General features: G+C 41.2%; 2 protein-coding genes and 1 pseudogene across 3 annotated transcripts; all 3 read right to left on the bottom strand.

Annotated features, from left to right (window-relative positions):
- Positions 1-4,630: 4,630 nt before the first annotated feature.
- On the bottom strand, positions 4,631-8,143 carry LOC111608003 (uncharacterized protein C1orf50 homolog). The gene is made up of 6 exons (XM_023330150.1): positions 8,076-8,143; positions 6,153-6,244; positions 5,875-6,002; positions 5,714-5,800; positions 5,482-5,613; positions 4,631-5,363 (listed from the first exon to the last, which is right to left on the bottom strand). Exons 1-6 carry the CDS (start codon positions 8,141-8,143, stop codon positions 5,178-5,180), a joined length of 693 nt encoding a protein of 230 aa, XP_023185918.1. The 3' UTR covers positions 4,631-5,177.
- LOC111608017 (kinesin-like protein KIN-14N) lies at positions 7,899-9,871 on the bottom strand. Of its 2 annotated transcripts, none has more exons than XM_023330164.1 (2): positions 8,076-9,871; positions 7,899-7,984 (listed from the first exon to the last, which is right to left on the bottom strand). In XM_023330164.1, exon 1 carries the CDS (start codon positions 9,323-9,325, stop codon positions 8,279-8,281), a length of 1,047 nt encoding a protein of 348 aa, XP_023185932.1. In that variant the 5' UTR covers positions 9,326-9,871; the 3' UTR covers positions 7,899-7,984; positions 8,076-8,278. The 2 variants fall into 2 exon arrangements, with proteins under 2 accessions (XP_023185932.1, XP_023185931.1); XM_023330163.1 differs by having other exon boundaries at positions 7,916-7,988.
- Positions 9,872-12,125: 2,254 nt separating this feature from the next.
- On the bottom strand, positions 12,126-15,331 carry LOC111608014 (annotated as a pseudogene).
- Positions 15,332-20,392: the final 5,061 nt, after the last annotated feature.

Here is a 20,392-nt window from a genome sequence, read left to right as displayed (position 1 = left end):
TTAAGGCTTTATAGTTGGTGCTCAAGTATTAATCTTCCAACTGAGCATGTTTGAGTCTGAAAATATTGTATGGGATGTGTGTTAATCTCGGGTCATTAAACCTGCTATTTTAACTCTGTGCAGGGTCATAAGACAGGTGGGGAGAGCTCTGTGCGGCCAGTCTCAGGCAGTTTAGGAGTGATAGCTCTGTGGAATGCACCAGGCGGCCGATAAGACTCGTTATCATGTCTGGGATAGAATATTTTGTAAGCTGCATGTTTCTGAACTCAGAAACTGCCATGTGTTTCTGATTTCATAAACTAGTTTGAAAGCAGTCTGGAAGGAAGGGAGCGAGGGAATAGACTCAGTCCCACGGCCTTGAGCAACATCTCAAGGCCGTGAAAGTATCAGGCGTTGCCTACGTGCAGCAGTAGCCCATCACCACGTGTCCAAGTAACATTATCCTTCTGATTATTAGCTGTCAAATCTTGATAAAAATCCTAACTTAATCTGGCTGTAGTTCTCCACTTCCCCTTCTTGACTACAGGAAGCCACTAGGCTCTCATGTTGACTTCTGGGTTATTATTCTCTTGTTAGACTCTATTCTCTCTTAGGTGTATGTAAAGCTCTTCAAAAATACATGTCATATTTCTGGTTTTGTCTTCCCTAAGAGCAGCGTACTTCTTATTTTAAGGTCAAAAACACAAACGATATACAGTATATACTGTATATAAATAAATAAATGCATAGTGCAGAGATACACCCTTTAAATGGTACATAAGGAGAACCCCAAGCTGTATATGACACAACAGATGTTTCCGTGGATTGCTCATCTTTTGGCACACTTAACCTGATCGCCAATTCTCTACAAACAAATCCTGGTCAGACAGATCCGCCGTTCCAGGTCCATCTCCACAAGAAATTATTCTGTCCCTCGTCACAGCATCAGCTGAAGTCTCGGTTGGGGAAAATCATAGGGGCCACAAGGGTCCAAATGTAAAGGGCCAAACACAACCAGCTCGAGGAGACCTTTACCCACACTGTTGGCCACTTGCTTGTTATGGTGTAGTCTGCGTCTGGGCTGTGAAATGGAGAATCACACACAAAGACATAAGTTTTCTAATGAGACATTTCTACAACAGGTGAACAAATTGTCCCCAATGAAAACTTTAAAGTCGAGCTAAATGTTTAAGAGTGCAGGGGTCACTGACCTGTACCAGTTGGTGAGTGTCATCATTATGTAGAGGGAAGCTAAGAAGAGCATGAAGTGGAAGAAGGAGTAGCTGTACTGGACCATGTCTTGCTCGTTGTCCTCCGCCCGCCGGGGCCCCCTGGGGCCCTCCAACATGTCGCTGCCGCTGCTGCCGGACCCCTGAATGAGGACAGTCGACTGCTTGGAGGCCATGGTCAACTTGTTCACCTGATTCGTGTTGGAGGAGCGTATGCTGCGGACAAGAGATATCGGTGACGATCGGTATATATCGTATATATACGAAATATTTCACATGACCACGATTATTTGTAACATAACGGCACGACGACGTATTATGTTCCAGTTTTCTCGTAGACTGTTCGCGTTGTTTGGCGTCAAACTGCCACACGGCCAAATAAGGTGCTTAAGGTGCGTGGACACAATAAATTATGATAACAGTGAAACTGGAATTATTATTTTTTTATTTCCTCTATTTAACCCATTGAGAGCTGGATCTCATTTTCAAAAGGGACCTGGGCAGAAATATGCAACACACGACAACCTGGTCACACCAAAGCAAAAGTTTAAAACAAACTACGAAACAGTTTAAAAGCAACAACATTGATTGATACACATTCTTAATAGCAATTTGTTTGCTGCAGAGGTGAGATATTTTCATGTTTTCCTTAAAAAAAAAACAACCTAAAGTAACCTCAACAGGCCTAACCTAACTAAACAGGCCAGGACAGAAAACAGCTATATAATATATATAACTTCATCAGTTTCTATAACCTCTGTGTCTAATGTTTTTATGTTTACAGTCATTTGAGTCCAAAACAGGCCAATCAAAATCTTCATGTAAGTATGGAAAATGAGAAGTGAGTCTGGACAGATGTTTGATTTTCTAGACTGTTCTTTATTTCACATTTCAAGGGATAAAATGAATCATTTCTGGATAGCAAATGTTTTGTTTGTTTTACTTCGATTTAGATTTCCTTCACCTTATTATTTGTCACAAAGTTTTTAGGCGATCTGTCCAGTCCGCCCAGTTTCATAAATTGTACTGAGTGAAGTTTACAAAACTAAACTTCCTACATTGACAAACCAGGAAGTCAGATTTCATCCAGACTTACTCAGGACACAATATGCTTTTTATTTCACAGTTAAGCTGATTTTCCCCAATCTGGACAAGTACAGCTTTCTACCCTTAATAGGAAGATTAATGACCCCTTGGCAAATTCTCATGGAAATGAATTGGTTTAAATTTGTATTTTTTTACCTTGAGTAAAGAATGCACAGAACGAATATGATCAGCCCCACGATGCTCTGGGCATCCCACCACTGTAAGTAGGGGGACGTCTGATCAGGTTCCTCGGCTCCGATGATCACCACGGCCGTCTGGTTTTCTGTTTCCGGGGGCCAAACTGTGGGAGCAGTGATCTGCTGGAAGATGCTGAGCAGATTGGGGTTGCATTCTCGATCTGTACACAGCAACACAAAAATGTTCAGCCTGCACCAAGAAGAGGAAACTGCTAAAGCAAAAACAATCGCTGAAAGATATTTTTTGGGAGGAATTAAACAAAGTGGAAATCAGTGGTTCCAATACTGATGACAATCCAAATCCTGCCAAGCAAGTATTAATACAAACCATGGAAATGTTTCATGGGTTTCAGTCACATGACTTTAAATGAGGCACAAAGGTGACGCGATTCGAGATGGAGTGTGGGAAGTGAGATGTTGCATTTTAGGTCCAGACTCAATACAAGGATGACATTTATAAACGGCTAGCAATCAAATTATTCAAATTACGAAGCTAGCAGTTTAACAGTTGTGGCTATAAGGTGAACAAAACGGGGTTACGTTTATGGAGGTATTTATGGTGCAAAAGTATTTATGCCTCGTAACTGTGAAGTTGAAGTCTGAAAGAAAATTTTATCGGAACTTTGAAGAGATTTTTCCCAGTCTTTCACAAACACTGAACAACAGTCACGCTTCTCCAGAACAAGTGGACACAATTTATTTTTGAGTCACACGTTGAGAAAAAATATTGCACTTACAATTTTGCCCCAAGTGATTCAAAACAAATGGTGCTAAACAAAACCACGTGCCTGTGAGCGAGGACAGGCAAACACAAACGGGACCTGGGAGTTCAAATCTAACCAAGATAAAACACTAAGCACAAGAAGTAAATATGAATAAAAATAATCTAAGTGTTAAAAAAAACTAACAGACTGAACTAAAACAGAACAGAAACTAGAACATCTCTGAAGAAATTTAAACGGGGCCTGAAAAATTTGCCCATCCGTTGGAACCCAGCGTTCTGCTGCTAAAAATTAGCATGAAGTAATAAGATACAATGTACTCGATAGCATGTGGAGCGTCACAAGCATGTGGAGTAACATGGACTTACACCACTCAGTATGTTAAAATTAGCGTATAAGTTAAATTAGCCAAACTGCTAATATTAGCCTACATTCTGGCAGTGGCATGTGCTAAACATGGCTAACAAACAAAATAGCTAAACAGCTTATTTTAGGGAAAGGATACGGCTAATGAGGGCAGTAGCTACATTAGCAATGTTTGTGCTAATGCACTGCCTTCTGATTTTTATATTTGAAAAGGAAAAATTACGTTAACTTTGTGGCAATTGGCTACCAGAAAACGCCTTAGTCTCTTAGCAACAGATTAACAACAAATACTGTTATCGTTCAAACAACATAAGATTTCTTCTGCTCTTTTGAAATACTATAACTCACACTACATACTACTTAACCAGAATTGTGCAGTCGGTGAATTTGGCAGAAAAGTGAAAATGTTCTTTGATTTTCTTTTTTGTCATTGATGATAAATAAATTATAAAACAAGACATTCAACAAAAAGTAAAAATCTGATTTATACTTCGTGGCAGTTCGTTGCCAGAAAAAAACCCCTCATCTCTTACTTGATATTATTATTGTTTATAAAACATAAGCTCTTTTGAAATACAGCTTATCTGCTTAGACACACGGAGTCTACAGTTGGTAAATTTTACAAAAGTAAATCAGATATTTACTTCGTGGCACTTGGTTACCAGAAAAGGCGCTCATCTCTTTGCAGCAGATTTACAACAAATATTATTATTGTTCAAAAAACATACGATTTCTTCTGCTCTTTTGAAATAACTATTTATCTTAAGAGAATTGTGCATTTGGCAGAAAAGTGATTTTTTTTTTGTCATTGATGAATTACTATGTTTTTATTATTATTATTTTTCTTGTACTAGTCAGACTTGCTCCAAGTCCCCACAGGGCTTTTGGGAAGAGTAAGTAAGACAAACCAGAACTAACAGATGTAGGTCTCTGTTGTGCTGCGGTTGCACCTCAGCAGAACCACAGGCTGACTGCCTCCACACCACGGCGCATTGATGCAGTGTTTCATCCAAAAGGAGCCCTGACCAAGTACTGAGTGCTGCACAGAACGTTTCTGTAAGAAAATCTGGTTTTATTAGCCTGATGCAACATTTCAATGTTTTGAAAAACTCCCATTTGGGGATTTCGTCAACTTGACACCAGAAATTAAATTAAGAAAAGTAAACACTTGAGATGCATTTCTCTGTGTGGAACGAGTTTACAGGAGTTTTACTTTCCGAACAGAATTCCAGAAACTGCACCTGTTGATGGTGAAAAGAAAATGTAGACACTTTTTCTATTCTGTGACGTTTTTCTCTGTCTCCGAAGCGTGTTGATGTCCGACTGCTGTAGAGGTATGACTGTCCCATGTAAACCATTGGTTTGTGTTAATGATTGGTCAAATACAAGCACAGCAAAAACATTCCAGACAGTTTAAATTAAACACACACACACTCATGAGTCCCGGTTTGATATTTTCCAGAAAATGAAAAACACACATTCTTTGAAAATAAGCCATTATGCATTTATGGCAGCCTAAGACAAAACGGTGGTTCTCCCTGCGTGGGACATGTATCTGTATGTAGCGATCATATTTTTGGTCCAGTTTAAACGGGACTTTATTCATCTAGACCTCTGAAGTTGGGTCCCGTGTATGGAGGTAGGGCTGTCTGGTGGCTGAGCAGTTTGCCCATGACGGCGAGCTCTGCGTCCCTCTTCTCCACCTCATCCACAGGAGTCCAGGACATGTCAGGCTGAAGCTTGAATGCGCCAAGAAACGGATGAGGGCAGCTTGGTCCCCACTCCTTCAAAGGAAATTGGAAAACAGGTAAGCCAGATAGAGATAAAACAAGATGACTCTGTATAAAAAAAAACAGTCTCATGCTAACCTAATAAAAATTCGGCTGCCAACATGGAACCAACCTTAGGGGAGATGATGGAGAAGTATTTCTGTCCAGACGGCCGCTGGTACAAGTAGTACATGTTGCCTGGCTTTTTCACAATATTACAGGCAGCATGGTGGAGGTCAGCGTCTCTCTTTGCTTCTTCTAAAACCTGCGGTCGTCAAACGGCGATCAATGCCACGCGCCATCCGACGGGTGAACGTGACCCGTCTGAACATAAACACAACCGTTTTGTGAATCGACGGTCATACCTTTTTGGCCTGCTCCTGCAGGTACCTGATCTGGTCAGCGATTACTGTCAGTTTGTTGCAAGCGTTGGCTTTGACAAAGTCGTCCCCCTGAGAAACATCCACGTCACTTCAGGAGGAAAAACGCTCTTGTGAGCTAGACAACTTGACAAAACATGCCTCACCTTCTGCACTTGCTCGGCAAGAGCGACCAGGTCCATGGGGTCCCCCACTCTGTTGGTCTGATAGGAGCTGACCAGTTCCATCCCACTGGGGGCCGTGCTGGTCTCAACCAGGTTCACTACAACACCGTCTCATTATAATGAGATAGTAACTCATTATTTTGAGATACTATATCATAATGAGATAATTTATTTTTAACAGAGTGACGGAAACGGGCTTCCATAGAAATTAAGAAAATTTCAATACAAAATTTTCAATCATAAAATTTTTATTTTCTTACAATAAAGCTCCAGGAAGCAGCTGGATTTGGTCAGCTGGTGTTTAGCTGCGTCGAACAGGACCCGACGCAAAGGGGGCGATACTGACGTAAAGCTTTCAGGGTTAGAGGCACATCTACGTCTTCATTTCTATGTCCGCAGTGTCGTCACTGCACGATCCGTCGAGGTATTGTGCGAAATTCTGTTACCCTGTGAAAATCCGCGCCCCCTGTGTCGGGAGCGCGCATTGCAGCCAGAGAGGCGGATCTGACCATTTTTAGATGGTCAGATCTGAAAATGATCTGAAAATGATCTGACCATCATTTTCAGATCATTTGAGTAAAACGTTACTCAAGGCTGAGAGTCAGATGGCTGATTTTACACACTATTAAAACTATGTCACATAAATGTTTACACTACAGGGCAGTTTCTCCTGTCTGAGTCTGTAAGGACAGGATGAGATGTGGGTTAAAGAAAGAAGAAAAACCAAACATTGCTTCTTTTTCTCCATCTAATAGCTTGAGAATGTTTTCTCTCTCCTTCAGAGCTTTCCAGGCCTGATCCTTCTCCTTCTCGGGCCGAGAAATGGAAGACAACTCATATAACTCATACACAACTAAAACAACTCATATAATCATGTCAAGGTTGTAACATTCAGTTTAATCGGCAGCTGTTGTTTTAAAAAGAAGCTATAACAAAATTGTAAAATAAATAAATAAACGAGGTCTTCTTACGCTGTTTGGTGTTATTTTAATCGCCAAGAGAATCGCTCTTTTTCTAACTTTTGTCACTTAAGTCTGACAAATAAAAGTCAGTCACCAAACACAGTTTTCCAACACGAAGTGTGTATTTATAATTGTTCGTTGCTGATAGAGGATGGAAGCTGCTGATAGCAGGGCACAAACATTAAGACTTCCTGAAAAGATGAGAGTGTAGACTTCCTGGTAAATCCTTTTCTAATGTAAAATATGACAGATTACTGGATTAAGGAAATTTATAGTATATTACATGCTATCACACTTAATATTTTTTGAGAATTTGGAAACAGTTGCTCTTTATTTCCCCAAGTTATGGGGGAAGGAGAGGAGAGAATCGATATTTCAGCTGCCAGAAATTATTTGCCAAAGTTAAAGGAGGAGAACCAAATACTTTAGCCACCTGATATAATCCGTTCCCACTCTATAACATGGTAATAAATTAATTTACCAGCAACTCTTTAACTGTGCTTTGGAAACATTTGCTCTTCATTTCACAAAGGTAAGGGGCTTTGGGATTTAAACTATCTTTCCATAGCTACCTTATATTAAAGTCCTGTAAGGATAAATATCAAACGTAGTTTTCAAAATGTAATTTATGAACCATTATACAACATACATAAACCAAATACGAACCTGGAGGCCGATGGGACCCTCTACGAAGCCCTGGAGGTCAGCCTGGAGACCAACAGGACTCGATACGAAGCCCTGGAGGTCAGCCTGGAGACCAACAGGACTCGGTACGAAGCCCTGGAGGTCAGCCTGGAGACCAACAGGACTCGATACGAAGCCCTGGAGGTCAGCCTGGAGACCAACAGGACTCGCTACGAAGCCCTGGAGGTCAGCCAGGAGACCAACAAGACTCGCTACGAAGCCCTGGAGGTCAGCCTGGAGACCAACAGGACTCGATACGAAGCCCTGGAGGTCAGCCTGGAGACCAACAGGACTCGCTACGAAGCCCTGGAGGTCAGCCTGGAGACCAACAGGACTCGCTACGAAGCCCTGGAGGTCAGCCTGGAGACCAACAGGACTCGCTACGAAGCCCTGGAGGCAGGCCGGGAGGAGCTTGGGGTCAGCAGACCAAGCTCTTCATCTGACGCCTAACTAAAATAAAAGCAAAACTAGAGTTCATAAGATAAATAAGGGTCTGATGACCTGGCGACAAAGGAATTGTCTGGTGACGAAGGAGACCTGTGTTCGATGGCCTCAAGTTCCCATGGCACCGCAGTCCTGCGGGCCTCAAGCTCTCCTGTCAACATCTTTCAAGCGTTAAGCTTTTCCACCATAAGTCCCCAAGTGTCAAGCTCCCCTGACACCGCAGTTCTGTTGTCCTCTAGTCTTTCTGCCACAGATACTCAAGCATGAAGCTTGGAGTCCTCATCACACTTCTTTATTTAGCAGTACCAAGTGTCAACCCAGTACCTGAGAGTACCTGTTTGGTACATTTTCAGGAAGGTATTGGAGACGCCAGTGATGACACGTCTGAATATAGGCTGCTTCTGTAGCTGATCTGAAACTGATTTGATGTTTTCGCTGATTTTCTGTTCAGTTGGCTTCTGGTTCAGCTGCTCCAGTTTAAGCTGCAGGTCGATGTTCATATTCTTCAAGTCAGTATTTTTCTGCTCCAGGATCTCGTTTTCCTGCTCCAAGGTGGTGTTGATATTCTCCAAGATAGAACATTTCTGCTCCAGAGAGGTGCTTCTCAGCGTCAGGGCAGTGTTTATCTGTTCCAAGAAGTTGCTTTTCTCCTCCAAGGAGGCTCTTTTCTGCTCCAAGACGGTGTTTATCTCGTTGAAAATGGTGTTTTCCATCTCCAGGGTATTTCTTTCCCTTTCCAGGGCATGGTTTATATGTTCCAGAGTCGTGTTTTTATTCCCTAGAGCAGTTTTTTCCTTCTCCAGGGTACTTTTTTCTTTCTCCAGGGTGTTAATTCTCTGTTCCAGAGCGGTGCTTTTCTGCCCTAGGGCAGTTTTTTCCTGCTCCAGCGTATTTTTTTCTTTCTCCAGGGCATTGATTCTCTGCTTCAGGGAGGTGCTTTTGTTCTCCAAGGCAGTGGTATTCTGCTCCAGGGTGGTGTTGTTCTCCTTTAACGTTTTGTTTACGTGCAACAGTTTGTTTAATTTCTCATCTTTGTCTTGAAGCTTGTCTTTTTCAAATGCAGCTTGTTCTATGTTCAGAACTTGCATCTTCAGCTCCTCATTTCTTTCAATCAGAGACTGTTTTACAATGGACATCATGCCAACTTCTTTCAATATTCCATGGGGCTTCTGTGTCTCTTTAGTTAATGTCTGTTGTACTTTTTCCTTTCCAGAATCACAAGATGATGTCTTACTGCTGCGACTCATTGTTGATCCCGTTTCTCTGGACAAATCCAAAAACTTCTCAATGATTTTCTTTACTTGTGTGTTAGAATTTGCCTCTTTATCTCGAAAAGCTTTCATTTTCAATCTCTTGTTAGGATACTACTACGTGCTCTCTGTCTCTCTTCTTCAATGGTTATGACCGTAGAATTCAAGCGTGCAGCTCTGTGATGCCCTCTAGCTCCACAAAGTGTGCATCGCTCTTTGTGACATCAATTTGCGTGATGTCACACATTGATGTCACTGCCTCAGCAGAACAACTAGAAAACTGCTGAAGTTTGAATAAAAACAAACTTTACGGCTGAACGCTGCTCGGCTTAGCTGATGGCTATTGGAGACAGTTCGGCTGGTAATATGTCACCAAGGCTGAAATCCACACTTGGGAGACAATGGACTGGCACAGCAGGGTGCGAGGACCACAGGTCAAAAGGAAACATTGTGTCCGAAAACAGAAAAAGGGGAAACGGGCCTGTTGACCCAGCTGACGCCAACTCAACCTCTCTCTAGCTAAGCAAGGTTGGTGGAATCAAATAATGTTCTCGCTCTTTGGTTACCTAGCAACAGCCTGTTGAGTCACTTGCGCAGCAGCAGTTTCTGGTTTCACCTCCATTCCTCATAATTGCTTAGAAATAAAAAAAAGGAATTAAAAAGCATTGTGATGTGAAAACTATGGATTAAACAAGAATGTATTCCAAATATTGAAAACAGAAAAACTAACAAAAACATTATTGATACAGATATAAGACACTTATTTTATGATATTGTAATATTGTTCAGCCTTACCATAATTAGACTATTTCTGTGTTTAAAATCCATTTTAATTAGTTATTATTTAGGATTATTTTCTGAGAAATTGAGTTTGATTAGTTTGAATGTAATTACTGAAATTCGTGGTTTGGGTAATGTTATCATTAACCAAATCTATATGACTCACAACAACATTTAATTTCCCTTTGGGATCAGTAAAGTTGAATTTTGAAGACAACACTTTACCAAGTTTTTTTTTTCTTTTTGTCCAGTTTCTAGTGAAAATATTTTAGTACACTTAAAATAAGACAAAAATGACTAAACTTTTCAGCAAGATATAGAAGCTTGTTTAAGTAAATAATTCCTTAAAATTGCTGAAGAATTATTAGTTCCATTCACAGAATATGATACTTAAAACAAAACATTCTTCCCCAGTTATAAGTGAAATAATCTAGTATTTTTTCCATCAATATTAAGGAATCACTGACGTAAAACAAGCTCCTATATCTTCCTGAAAAGTTACTCATAATTTAGTTGTATCTTATCTTAAATGTACTAAGATGTTTGCACAATAAACTGGACCAAAACTACGTGGTGAGGTTTAGTGTTTTTGCAGTGAGGGAGCTGAAAACAATCGGAAATCATTTTTATTTCCAAAAGATGTAAAACATTATGCTAAATTATGCACTAAAATAAAGCACACTGAAGTTCATAGTTATAATGTGAAAAGTTTTGCATTAATATGATTAATCTGTCAGTTATTAATTGGAAGAACAAACATGTGTGTGAGAAGAAAACTCCTCTTCGTAGGAAGTGATGGGGCTTCTGTCCACAAACCTTCTTTATCCACCAGCTCCTGGTCGATTTTACTGCTCCCAAACCTCACTAAAAATACAAAATAAAATGAAATAAGAGAAAGCATTGTTTATCAATCCGCCACGGTGGATTATCCCTCCCCTCAGACTTAAAGCTAACTGGACTCTCACCTATTAATTTGTCATAATCGGCTCCCTTGGCGTTGGTGGTTGAAACGGTCCATGGATCCACCGTGTCGTCCTCACCGGCCAAATCTGCTGCCGTTCTGTTGTTCGGCGCAGCATCGTTCACTGACGTCCTGCTTTGTAGTCCTGACCAGTCATCTGTTTGTAGCCCATTTTCAGCTTCAGTAGCAGCTGGACAGCAGCATCAACCTCAGCCTGCAGAAAAATAAATAAAACAGGGGCAAAAAAACAAACAATATCATCAATTAGGCAAAAACTAAAACCAGTAAAATCAGTACTTTGCATGTTTGCCTTAGGTTCCTGAGTTTGCTGTGGTGTGTTGGTTTATGTATGTTGTATAATGGTTAATAAGTGACATTTTGAAAACTATGTTTGGTATTTATCCTTACAGGACTTTAATATAAGGTAGCTATGGAAAGATAGTTTAAACCCCAAAGCCTCTTACCTTTGTGAAATGAAGAGCAAATGTTTCCAAAGCAACAGTTAAAGAGTTGCTGGTAAATTAATTTATTCCCATGTTATAGAGTGGGAACGGATTATATCAGGTGGCTAAAGTATTTGGTTCTCCTCCTTTAACTTTGGAAAATAATAATCAAATGTCACCAAATCCACAGGATTTGTTGTTGATGAAGAGAGGAATCGACATAGTTAAAGAGTTTGTGAAAAAATAATAAGGTCCCATGTCATGGAGGGGGAACACATTTTTTCAAGTGGCTAAAATATATGGTTCCCCCCCAAGTAAGTTTGGTAAATAAAGGGTATATATTACCATTATATATGTTGTCATTGTGAGGTTTGGGACATGGCTGAAAAGGAGGTGCACGATGATGCAGTGGAAGGAAGGGTCATCAATGAAGAATACAAGATCTTGTGCTTGTCATTTTGTTTCGTTTCAGTACTGTACGTTAATGTTGCTTCTTTAGTTGAACAGTTCTCTAGGCTTTCGGATTTCTTTCCTTTGAATGTTTCTGGATGTTCTCTCTTCCTTACTTCAGTCCTGTTGATAGAAATTCTTTAATGTCAAAACTTTGTTTTAGACGTCACACTTTCACGTGTGTCTTTAAAATTACCTACCTCTAGAGCCCCGCAAAGCTTTCCCCCTTAAACGTCAGAGGCTGTACCTGGGCCTATCATCAACGTACCTGGGCCTTCTCCGTCTCTTTGCTGCAGACGTCTCTCAGGCTCTTGATCTTGGCCTTCAGCTGACGGGTCTCTCCGATGATCGCTTGGATCTTATCCGCCATCTCCTCGCGTTTCTGGTGGATTTGGTTGCACTGCCTGGAGAACAGCTGGTGTTAGGTTGCCAAACGAACGCATTGCTCAGGTTAACTCTACAGGTCGAGACGTTTGAGTCGGTACCCCAGCACTTCCTGGACATGGTGTTCCTTCGTCTCTCTCTTCTTCTGCCTGCGGATGTTCTGTTTGCACTCCTTATCCAGCTTCATGCCCAGAGCCCGCTTCAGCTGGACCTCCTCGCTGCACAGACTTTTCAGCTCCTTTTGCATCTTCTAGCTTTGAATCAACAGCTCCTGGTACTGTTAACATGCAACATTAGAAACAAAAAAAACAACCTTTAAATATTGTTTTCCCTTTACCAACTTCTACTGTGTGCGTTCTACAGTGAACATTAGGTCACATTTCCCCACTCTGACAGCTGTTCTGTTTATATTTTGTCATACCACAACCACAAACCGTTTTGTTGGGGTTTCACCCAGCAGAGCAACACAAGTGACTGAATAACTCTTATGTGAATGGAAAAATGTTTTTCCAAATGAAAATAGGAAACGTGTGGCGTTTATTTTGTAGAATCGTCTTCTGGCTGCAGGCATGTCTCTTCTAGCTTCGAACATCTAAACACCGAACGATAGCTCAGTCAGATGGATCGTCTCTGAAAAAGATGGAAGCTTAGGGGTTTGAAACCCGACACCCAGGTGGATGTAAGAGCGGAGCGTACCTCTTCCTGACGCAGCCTGGTGTTGTTCATGCTGCTCTCCAGGTCCTGCAGCAGGCTGTTCATCTGCTGGAGCTCGGCCTCAGCGTGGGCCACGCTCTGCACCCTGTTCTGCATCTCCACCACATACTCGTCTGTTTCTGCCTTAAAGGAAAAAAAATTTAAAATTGTAAAAATTAAACGGGTGTGCGAGAAATCCCAACATATTGGCTCCATTGTGTAACAGGGTTGTATTTCTATGTTATTCTAATTACACAAAATGTCTTCTGTTACTCAGATTGTTCTTATACTTGACTAAACACTTCAGAAACTGCTATGATGTGACATTAAGATCAGGCGCTCCCCGTCTTTATCTTTTCTTCATTTCTTCATCATGGTTTTGTCCAGTCATTTGAGCTCTTAGGCCCAAACCTTTTGTAATGTTGTCCTACAGAAGTTGGTCATTTTTCACCCAAACACATCCAGTTTATAGATTTATAGAGTTGACCTCAGATTGTTATATACTTTTATTTTGTGCAGGATTTGGTGTAGGCGGCCAATCACTTGGTTTTCTGTTTGTCGTTCGTTAGAATAAACAGAGAGCTGTCCTCCAAGACGGTTTAATCCTAGTAACCAGCGCAACGCAGGAAAGATCGAGTTACATCTGCAGACCAAACATTTTCCTACTTACTATGGAGTTCTTGATTTTCTTCACAGCTTCCTTCATCTTCTCCTTCTGGCTCTTCAGTTCCTCTGGAGACTCCACGATCTGAGACTTGAGTTTGGTGATGTCCTCTTTCAGGTTACTGACGTCCACCTTCACTTGGGACTGAAACACAAATAGACACACATGTACACGTTTATAGACACAGCAGAGACTCGGCGAGCTTAGACATACGAGTCCGGATCACATACCAGCTTCTGCGTCTTCTCTGCTATTTTGGTTTTCCACTCTGCAATGTTTTCGTTTTTGACGTTCTGAGAGGAAAACGACAGTGTCAGACTTTAACTGAACACACAATTACACACCACAACTTTGACCGTGTGTGTCCGTGTCGGCGCCTACCACTTCCTGGTATTCATGCACGGTGGTGGCCTGCAGCTCAGAGAGAGCGGCAGCCAGCTCATCTGCCTCGGCCTGCTGCTCTGGTGGGACGGTCCTGGGTCAGGAAGAGACGGATGAGAACACGTCGCACTGACCCCGATGACATCGGAGGTGTGTTGTCCGATCCGGACTGACTGAGATCTGTCGGTGAGGAAGTCTAGCAGCCAGTTGCGCAGGTGGGTGCTGAAGCCCAGGTGTCCCAGTTTTCCTGCCAGATGCTGTGGGATGATTGTGTTGAACGCTGAGCTGAAGTCCAGGAACAACATCCGCACATGAGTGTTCTTCTCCTCCAGGTGAGCCAGGCTCAGGTAGGGCGGAGGAGATGGCGTCCTCAGTGGAGCGGTTTTGGAGGTAGGCAAACTGGAACGAGTCGAATGTGGAGACGATGTGTTCTTTTACCAGTCTTTCAAAGCACTTCATCATGATGGGAGTCAGTGCCACAGGCCGGTAATCGTTGAAAGAGGTGACTTGAGGTTTCTTTGGCACCGGAATGATGGAGGAGGTTTTGAGACAGGCTGGCACTGTGGCTTGGTCCAGTGAGGTGTTAAAAATGTCTGTTAGGACACCAGCCAGCTGACCTGCGCATTCCCTGAACACCCGCCCAGGTATGTTGTCGGGGCCTGGGGCCTTCCGTGGGTTGACTCTTTTCAGAGTCTTCAACACATCGGCTGTGTCCAGGCAGAGTGCCTCCTCTTCCTGGTGGGGAACAGTTTTCTTTGCCGGAGTACTGTTCAGTGCCTCGAACCTCCCAACAAAGTTATTGAGTCCATTTAGAAAGTCAGCATCAACTTCACCCACTGGGGGGGAGGATGGATTGTAATCTGTGATCGCCTTTATGCCTTGCCACATACTTCTGGTGTTGCTGGTGTCGTGGAAGAACTCCTGTATTTTCTGACTGTGTTTAGCCAATCCAGAGCCAAGATAAGCATTTGTTTAATTTGGGATATTGTTAAAAAAAATCAGTTTTAAATGGCGACATTTTGACTGTCCAACCAATGTATCAGAAAAGCTATGAAAGAAATGCAATGTTAAATCCAATATGGAAATCCAACGTCGTGCTGACCCGTGCTGCTACTGGAGTTTTTTTATTTTTTATTTATTGCATCAAAATGTTAATACAATGTATACAAAAGGGGAAAACGAGAAAAACAAAGTGCCAGGGGATACAAGGGAAAAAAAACAACAGAAAGCATAACACAAGGAGCCAAAACAGAAACAAACACAAGGCATCGCTTCAGGGAATACAACCAACGAACTTCAGGGCTTCCAGATTCCCCACAGCCCTGGGATTGGTAGAGGTCCATATAGACCCTGCATAGTGTTGTAATTCAGATAAAAACAGATCAAATAGAGGCTTTGTGCCAGAAAATTTGCATTTATGAATATGAAATTTAACTAGAATTAACAATAGATTAATTACATAAAAATGATTGTTATTAGCAGGACAGACATTGTAGAAACCAAAGAGTACATCTGTGTATAAAAGTGAAAAACTATTGAGAATATGAGATTGAATATAATAAACAACGTCTTTCCAGAATGAGACAGCGAAGGGTCACCTCCAGAATAAGTGGACTATTGTCTCATTGTCCAAATTACAGAAAGAGCAGCTACGGTCTATATCCTGGGGCAGGTTTTGTTTTGCAGGGTAGCACCAGTGGAGAAGTTTGAAGCACACATCACAAGGTTTGTTCCTAATGATGTATTTGGAGGGCAGAGTCCAAACCGTTGACCATTTGATATCAGAAACAAAAACTGTCTCCAGTAGTGGGTCACATAAGGTGTAGTAGCAATGTTCTTCTGAAATAAGGATCTTATATTTTTGTTTCTAGTGGAGGGTTTAGAGGAAAAACACATTTTACCCACAACAGATTCAGAAACAGAAGAGTGTGTGTCTGCAGCTCTGTCCTCCCCAGAATGATGACATCATCATCCTCATCCTCCCTCATGGATACAGATGACGTTACAATATGAATCCTAAGGGCCAATCAGAGCCCGGCTGACTGTAAATACTTTGTAAATTCGAAGTTTGGAGTTTTTGTTTATAAATAGTTGTTGTTGCACTGAGTTCCTCAGTTGGAGCAGCAAACGGCCTGAAGAAGGTTGATCCTCACCGAAACGTCGCGTTTGGTTTGCTGTTAAAAGTGCCTAACGGCGAAGAAAAAAAGTTTCTTGTTTTACCTCGTTTCTGATTCGAGGCGTTATTATTTCTGAAATATGACCGAAGACGAAACTTTTAAAGATATTCGTAACATTATCACGTTTCATAACCATGTAAGCCCTAAAACGGTGGGTTTTTATTTTGCAGATTAATTGAAATAAATACGGTTTTACACCTTTATTGAGATACACTGTATGAGTCGAAGGTTTTTCAGTGTCTGATGAAAATGTTCTCCGCAGATGGTTTGAAATTCCCCCGATTTTTCTTTTAACACCATAATAGCTTAAAGCATTACAAAACAGAAGCCCGTTATATAGAACATTTTATATCATCCTTTACTGTCTAGTCTATTAATGTAGGAGGATGATTTTAATTTCTGAGCCAGCCAATATTTGCATCCCCTGTCTATTGTCCTGTTGATATGAAACTTACAGCAGTAGCTCAGAGAACAAGTGTCATTACAAATTATTTATATTTATATGTATAGGTAGGATTTATTTAATTTATTTCATTTATTATTATTAGTAGTAGTAGTAGTAGTAGTAGGAGGAGGAGGAGGAGGAGGAGGAGGAGGAGGAGGAGGAGGAGGAGTTCATATATATATATATAAATAGATAGACCATCACGAACCACACTCCTTATTTATGTTATTTCATAAAATTTCTTAAGAAAACTAAACTGATAGAAAGGATTTAGTGTTTTTTTTTTTAAGTTGCGTCCTGATCCACACTCCATACCAGTAGGTGGCGGTAATGCACACCATTAAGTTGCTTGCCAACCGCCATTAAAAACAAAAAGAAGAAGAAGAAGAAGAACCACACTCCATACCAGTAAGTGGCGGTAATGCTACTAAAAGTTTGTTGCCAACCGCCAATAAATCCAAGAAGAAGAAGAAGAAGAAGGAGGAGGAGGAGGAGGAGAAGAAGAAGAAGAAGAAGAAGGAGGAACATTCTCCGAGTGGACCCGTCGGAGCGTCATGGCGGTCCCTCAGTTTCTCTCTACGGCGGAGTTGGTCAAACAAGGAGCGGAAGCTCGCTTGTATCGGGCAGCGTTCTTAGGAAAGCCGACAATAATCAAAGAAAGGTTTCCTAAACTCTACCGACATCCAGAGCTGCACGACAAGCTGAACTCTCGCAGAACAGCTCATGAGGTCCGCTCCATCCTGCGCTGCAGAAAAGCAGGTGGGTCCTCGGTGAAGTTCGGCAGACGTTCACCCAGTGTTTATAAAACCAAAACAAAAAAAACAACAACGATGTTTTCATATCATGTGTTAAGTGCCTCCGTAACGCAGTATTTCCCTTAAGGACCATCAACAAAGTTCTAGTAATTTGGCAAAAATATGTCTGATAAATAAGCAGATTTGTATTCATTATTGATGAAGGCAAATCAATTATTTCATGAATTGGTCTGTAGTTTGGTGTGCTTGATTTTAGTGAGATCTGAATGACTTATCAAGTATGTACGTAACTGATCACACACATTTGTGTGTGTGTGTGTGTGTGTGTGTGTGTTGGTGTATGTGATTTAGCAGGACATTTTGTCAGAATACACACAACACTAGAAGGACATTTTGAATTAACAGGACAGGAGCGGTGTCCTGCTAATTCTGACAAAAATCTAAAAACGTAGAAAGGTTTCTATTGGTCCATAAACCCCAAAAATGCAAAAAAAAAGAGATGTCCGCTTAATACACATAAACCTGATTTTGTGTATAATCTGTGTATCACCACAGTGCCCCCTATGGCAGGTTTGTGTAATAGCAATACCTCATGAATATTCACACAAGGTCTTATTCTGATTGGTTGTCTGCTGGAAGGTCCTGCTAATGATTACACTGTCCTTCTAATTCATGTGTCGCTATTTACACTGGGGATGAGTTGGCAATATGATTACTCTGTGCTATAAGAGTGACTATTTTATAAAGGTCAGGATCTTTTCCTTAGCTGTGTTTATTTTTAGTTTCTGTCTCTCTGAGTCTCCGTGTTGTCCTGTCTCCCCTTGATTGTTCCCAGGTGTTTCTTGTCTCCTTGATTACCCTCTGTGTATTTAACCCCACCTATGTTCTTTGTTCCTCGTCGGGTCTTTGTCGTGTTTGTCCAGTACCTGTTGTCACTATCTGCGAGCTTCTGCATCCGCTCCTTTGTGCTGCCTGGACTTTGTATGTTTTTGGATTTCTGGACTTCTTTCATTATTAAACCATCTTATTCACCTTACCCTGGGTCTGCTGCCTCTGCCTCACCACCCAAATCATGACAAACCCAACCTTTTGTCCAACCTTGGAATGTATGTGGCACCTAAAAATATACAGAAATTAATATATATTTTGATCAAATATTGTTTATTTAAAACATTATGGTTAATAAATGTGTGAAATAAGTGCATGGATTAAAAGAAATATGAACCATAAGACAGCCATTTTTTCACCAAACTATTTTTGCACTCCACTAATAACATTTTGTTGATTCTGGTCTGCTCTGCGTCCCCAAAACCAAGCATTTTGAAGCAGAATTTATGTCTAGACTTTGACTTTGCCATTCTAACACATAAATATGTTTTGATTTAAACCATTCCATTATAGATCTGGCTTTATGTTTAGGGTCATTGTCCTGCTGGAAGGTGAACCTCCACCACAGCCTAAAGTCTTTTGCAGACTCCAGCAGGTTTTCTTCCAAGATTGCCCTGTATTTGGCTCAATCCATCTTACAATCTTTCCTGTCCCTGAAGAAAAGAAGCACCACCAGAGCATGATGCTGCCACCACCATGTTTGTTAGTGGGGAAGGTGTGTTCAGAGTGATGTACAGTGTCCGTTCTCCGCCACAAATAGTGCTTTGTATTTTTGCCAAAAAGTTCAATTTTGGTCTTGTCTTATCATTTTTGCTGTATCGCAACATGGCTTCTGGCGAACTGCAAATGGGACTTCTTATGGTTTTCTTTATATAATGGCTTTTTTATTGCCACTCTTCCAGAAAACCACATTTGTGCAGTGCATGACTAATAGTTGTACTGTGAACAGATTCCCCCATCTGAGGTGTGGATATCTCTGCATTTGGTCCAGAGCCACCATGGACCTCTTGGTTGCATCTCTGATCAGTGCTCTTCTTATTCAGCCTGTAAGTTTAGGTGGATGGCCTTGTCTTGGTAGGTTCACAGCTGTGCCATGCTCTTTCCATTTCCAGATTATTTGTGGAACAGTACTCTGTGAGATATTCAAAGCTTGGAAAACATGTTTATAGCCTAAGCCTGCTTTAAGCTTCCCCACAACTTTATCCCTGACCTGTCTGATGTGTTCCTTGGACTTGATGATGCTGTTTGCTCCTAAATATTCTCTTAACCAACCTTTGAGGCAGTCATAGAGGAGTTGAATTTTTACTAAGATTAGATTACACACAGGTGGACTCTATTTAGTCATTAGTAGTCATCAGGCAACTTCTGAAGGCAATTGGTTGCACTTAGGGAAAGGGGGTTGAACACTTTTGCACACTGCACTTTTCAGCTTTCATTTGTAAAAAATGTTTTGAATCATGTATAGTTTTGTCTCTACTTCACAAATGTATACCACTTTGTGTTTGTCTTTCCCATAGAATTCTGTAAAAATATGTTTGCGGTTGTAATGTGACAAAATAGAAAGGTTCAAGGGCTATGGACACTTATGCAAGCCACTGTACCTACAATAAGTAAGGCAAGTCCAATGAGAGAAACAAGGTCCAGACAATCAACAGCTATGCATTCACAGTTATCATATAGCCTGCTGGGATGATAAGATGGAAAAGGGAGGAAATTCAGTCCACTGATATAAGAATACAAAAGCTGCTGATGATGCATGGAAAATTGTGCTGCTCAGGTTGTAGCACATTGGAGTAGTTCTGTTCTTTCATTGATAATTTTACTTTTAAACTTTCATTCCTGTCTTTCTGGGGGAAAAATAGCTTTTGTTTGGACAGTTCCTTCTTGTTTTGGATACTGTGTATTTGGACTGATTTTTGGAAATATTTTTCATACTTTGCTATTTGTTATGATGCACAACCATAACAACAGGGTGTTTTACAACAAAGAGTAAACAATACTACCAATGGACAGAAAGACTTAGACTGAAACACAGCACAGAGGTAGTATTCATGGTGGCACATAAGCAGGTGCCTAGCACCAGAGCCATAGCGGCCCTCTATAATACCAAGCAAGATCTTGGGTGCATGGTATGCAGAG

This window comes from Xiphophorus maculatus, unplaced genomic scaffold (assembly GCF_002775205.1).
Source record: "Xiphophorus maculatus strain JP 163 A unplaced genomic scaffold, X_maculatus-5.0-male Unplaced_Scaffold_BN236, whole genome shotgun sequence".
In the NCBI taxonomy this organism is placed as follows: Eukaryota; Metazoa; Chordata; class Actinopteri; order Cyprinodontiformes; family Poeciliidae; genus Xiphophorus; species Xiphophorus maculatus.
This window is presented reverse-complemented; position numbering and strand designations above follow the sequence as displayed.

Bases quoted from the DNA above. Each gene is read 5' to 3' on its own strand.
- LOC111608003 (XM_023330150.1), bottom strand. From the start codon at position 8,143: ATGTTGACAGGAGAGCTTGAGGCCCGCAGGACTGCGGTGCCATGGGAA. The intron at 5,801-5,874 runs GTGAGGCATGTT...GATGTTTCTCAG, and splicing joins TTGCCGAGCAAGTGCAGAAG to GGGGACGACTTTGTCAAAGC. The intron at 5,614-5,713 runs GTATGACCGTCG...TGACGACCGCAG, and splicing joins TGCAGGAGCAGGCCAAAAAG to GTTTTAGAAGAAGCAAAGAG.
- LOC111608017 (XM_023330164.1), bottom strand. From the start codon at position 9,325: ATGAAAGCTTTTCGAGATAAAGAGGCAAATTCTAACACACAAGTAAAG.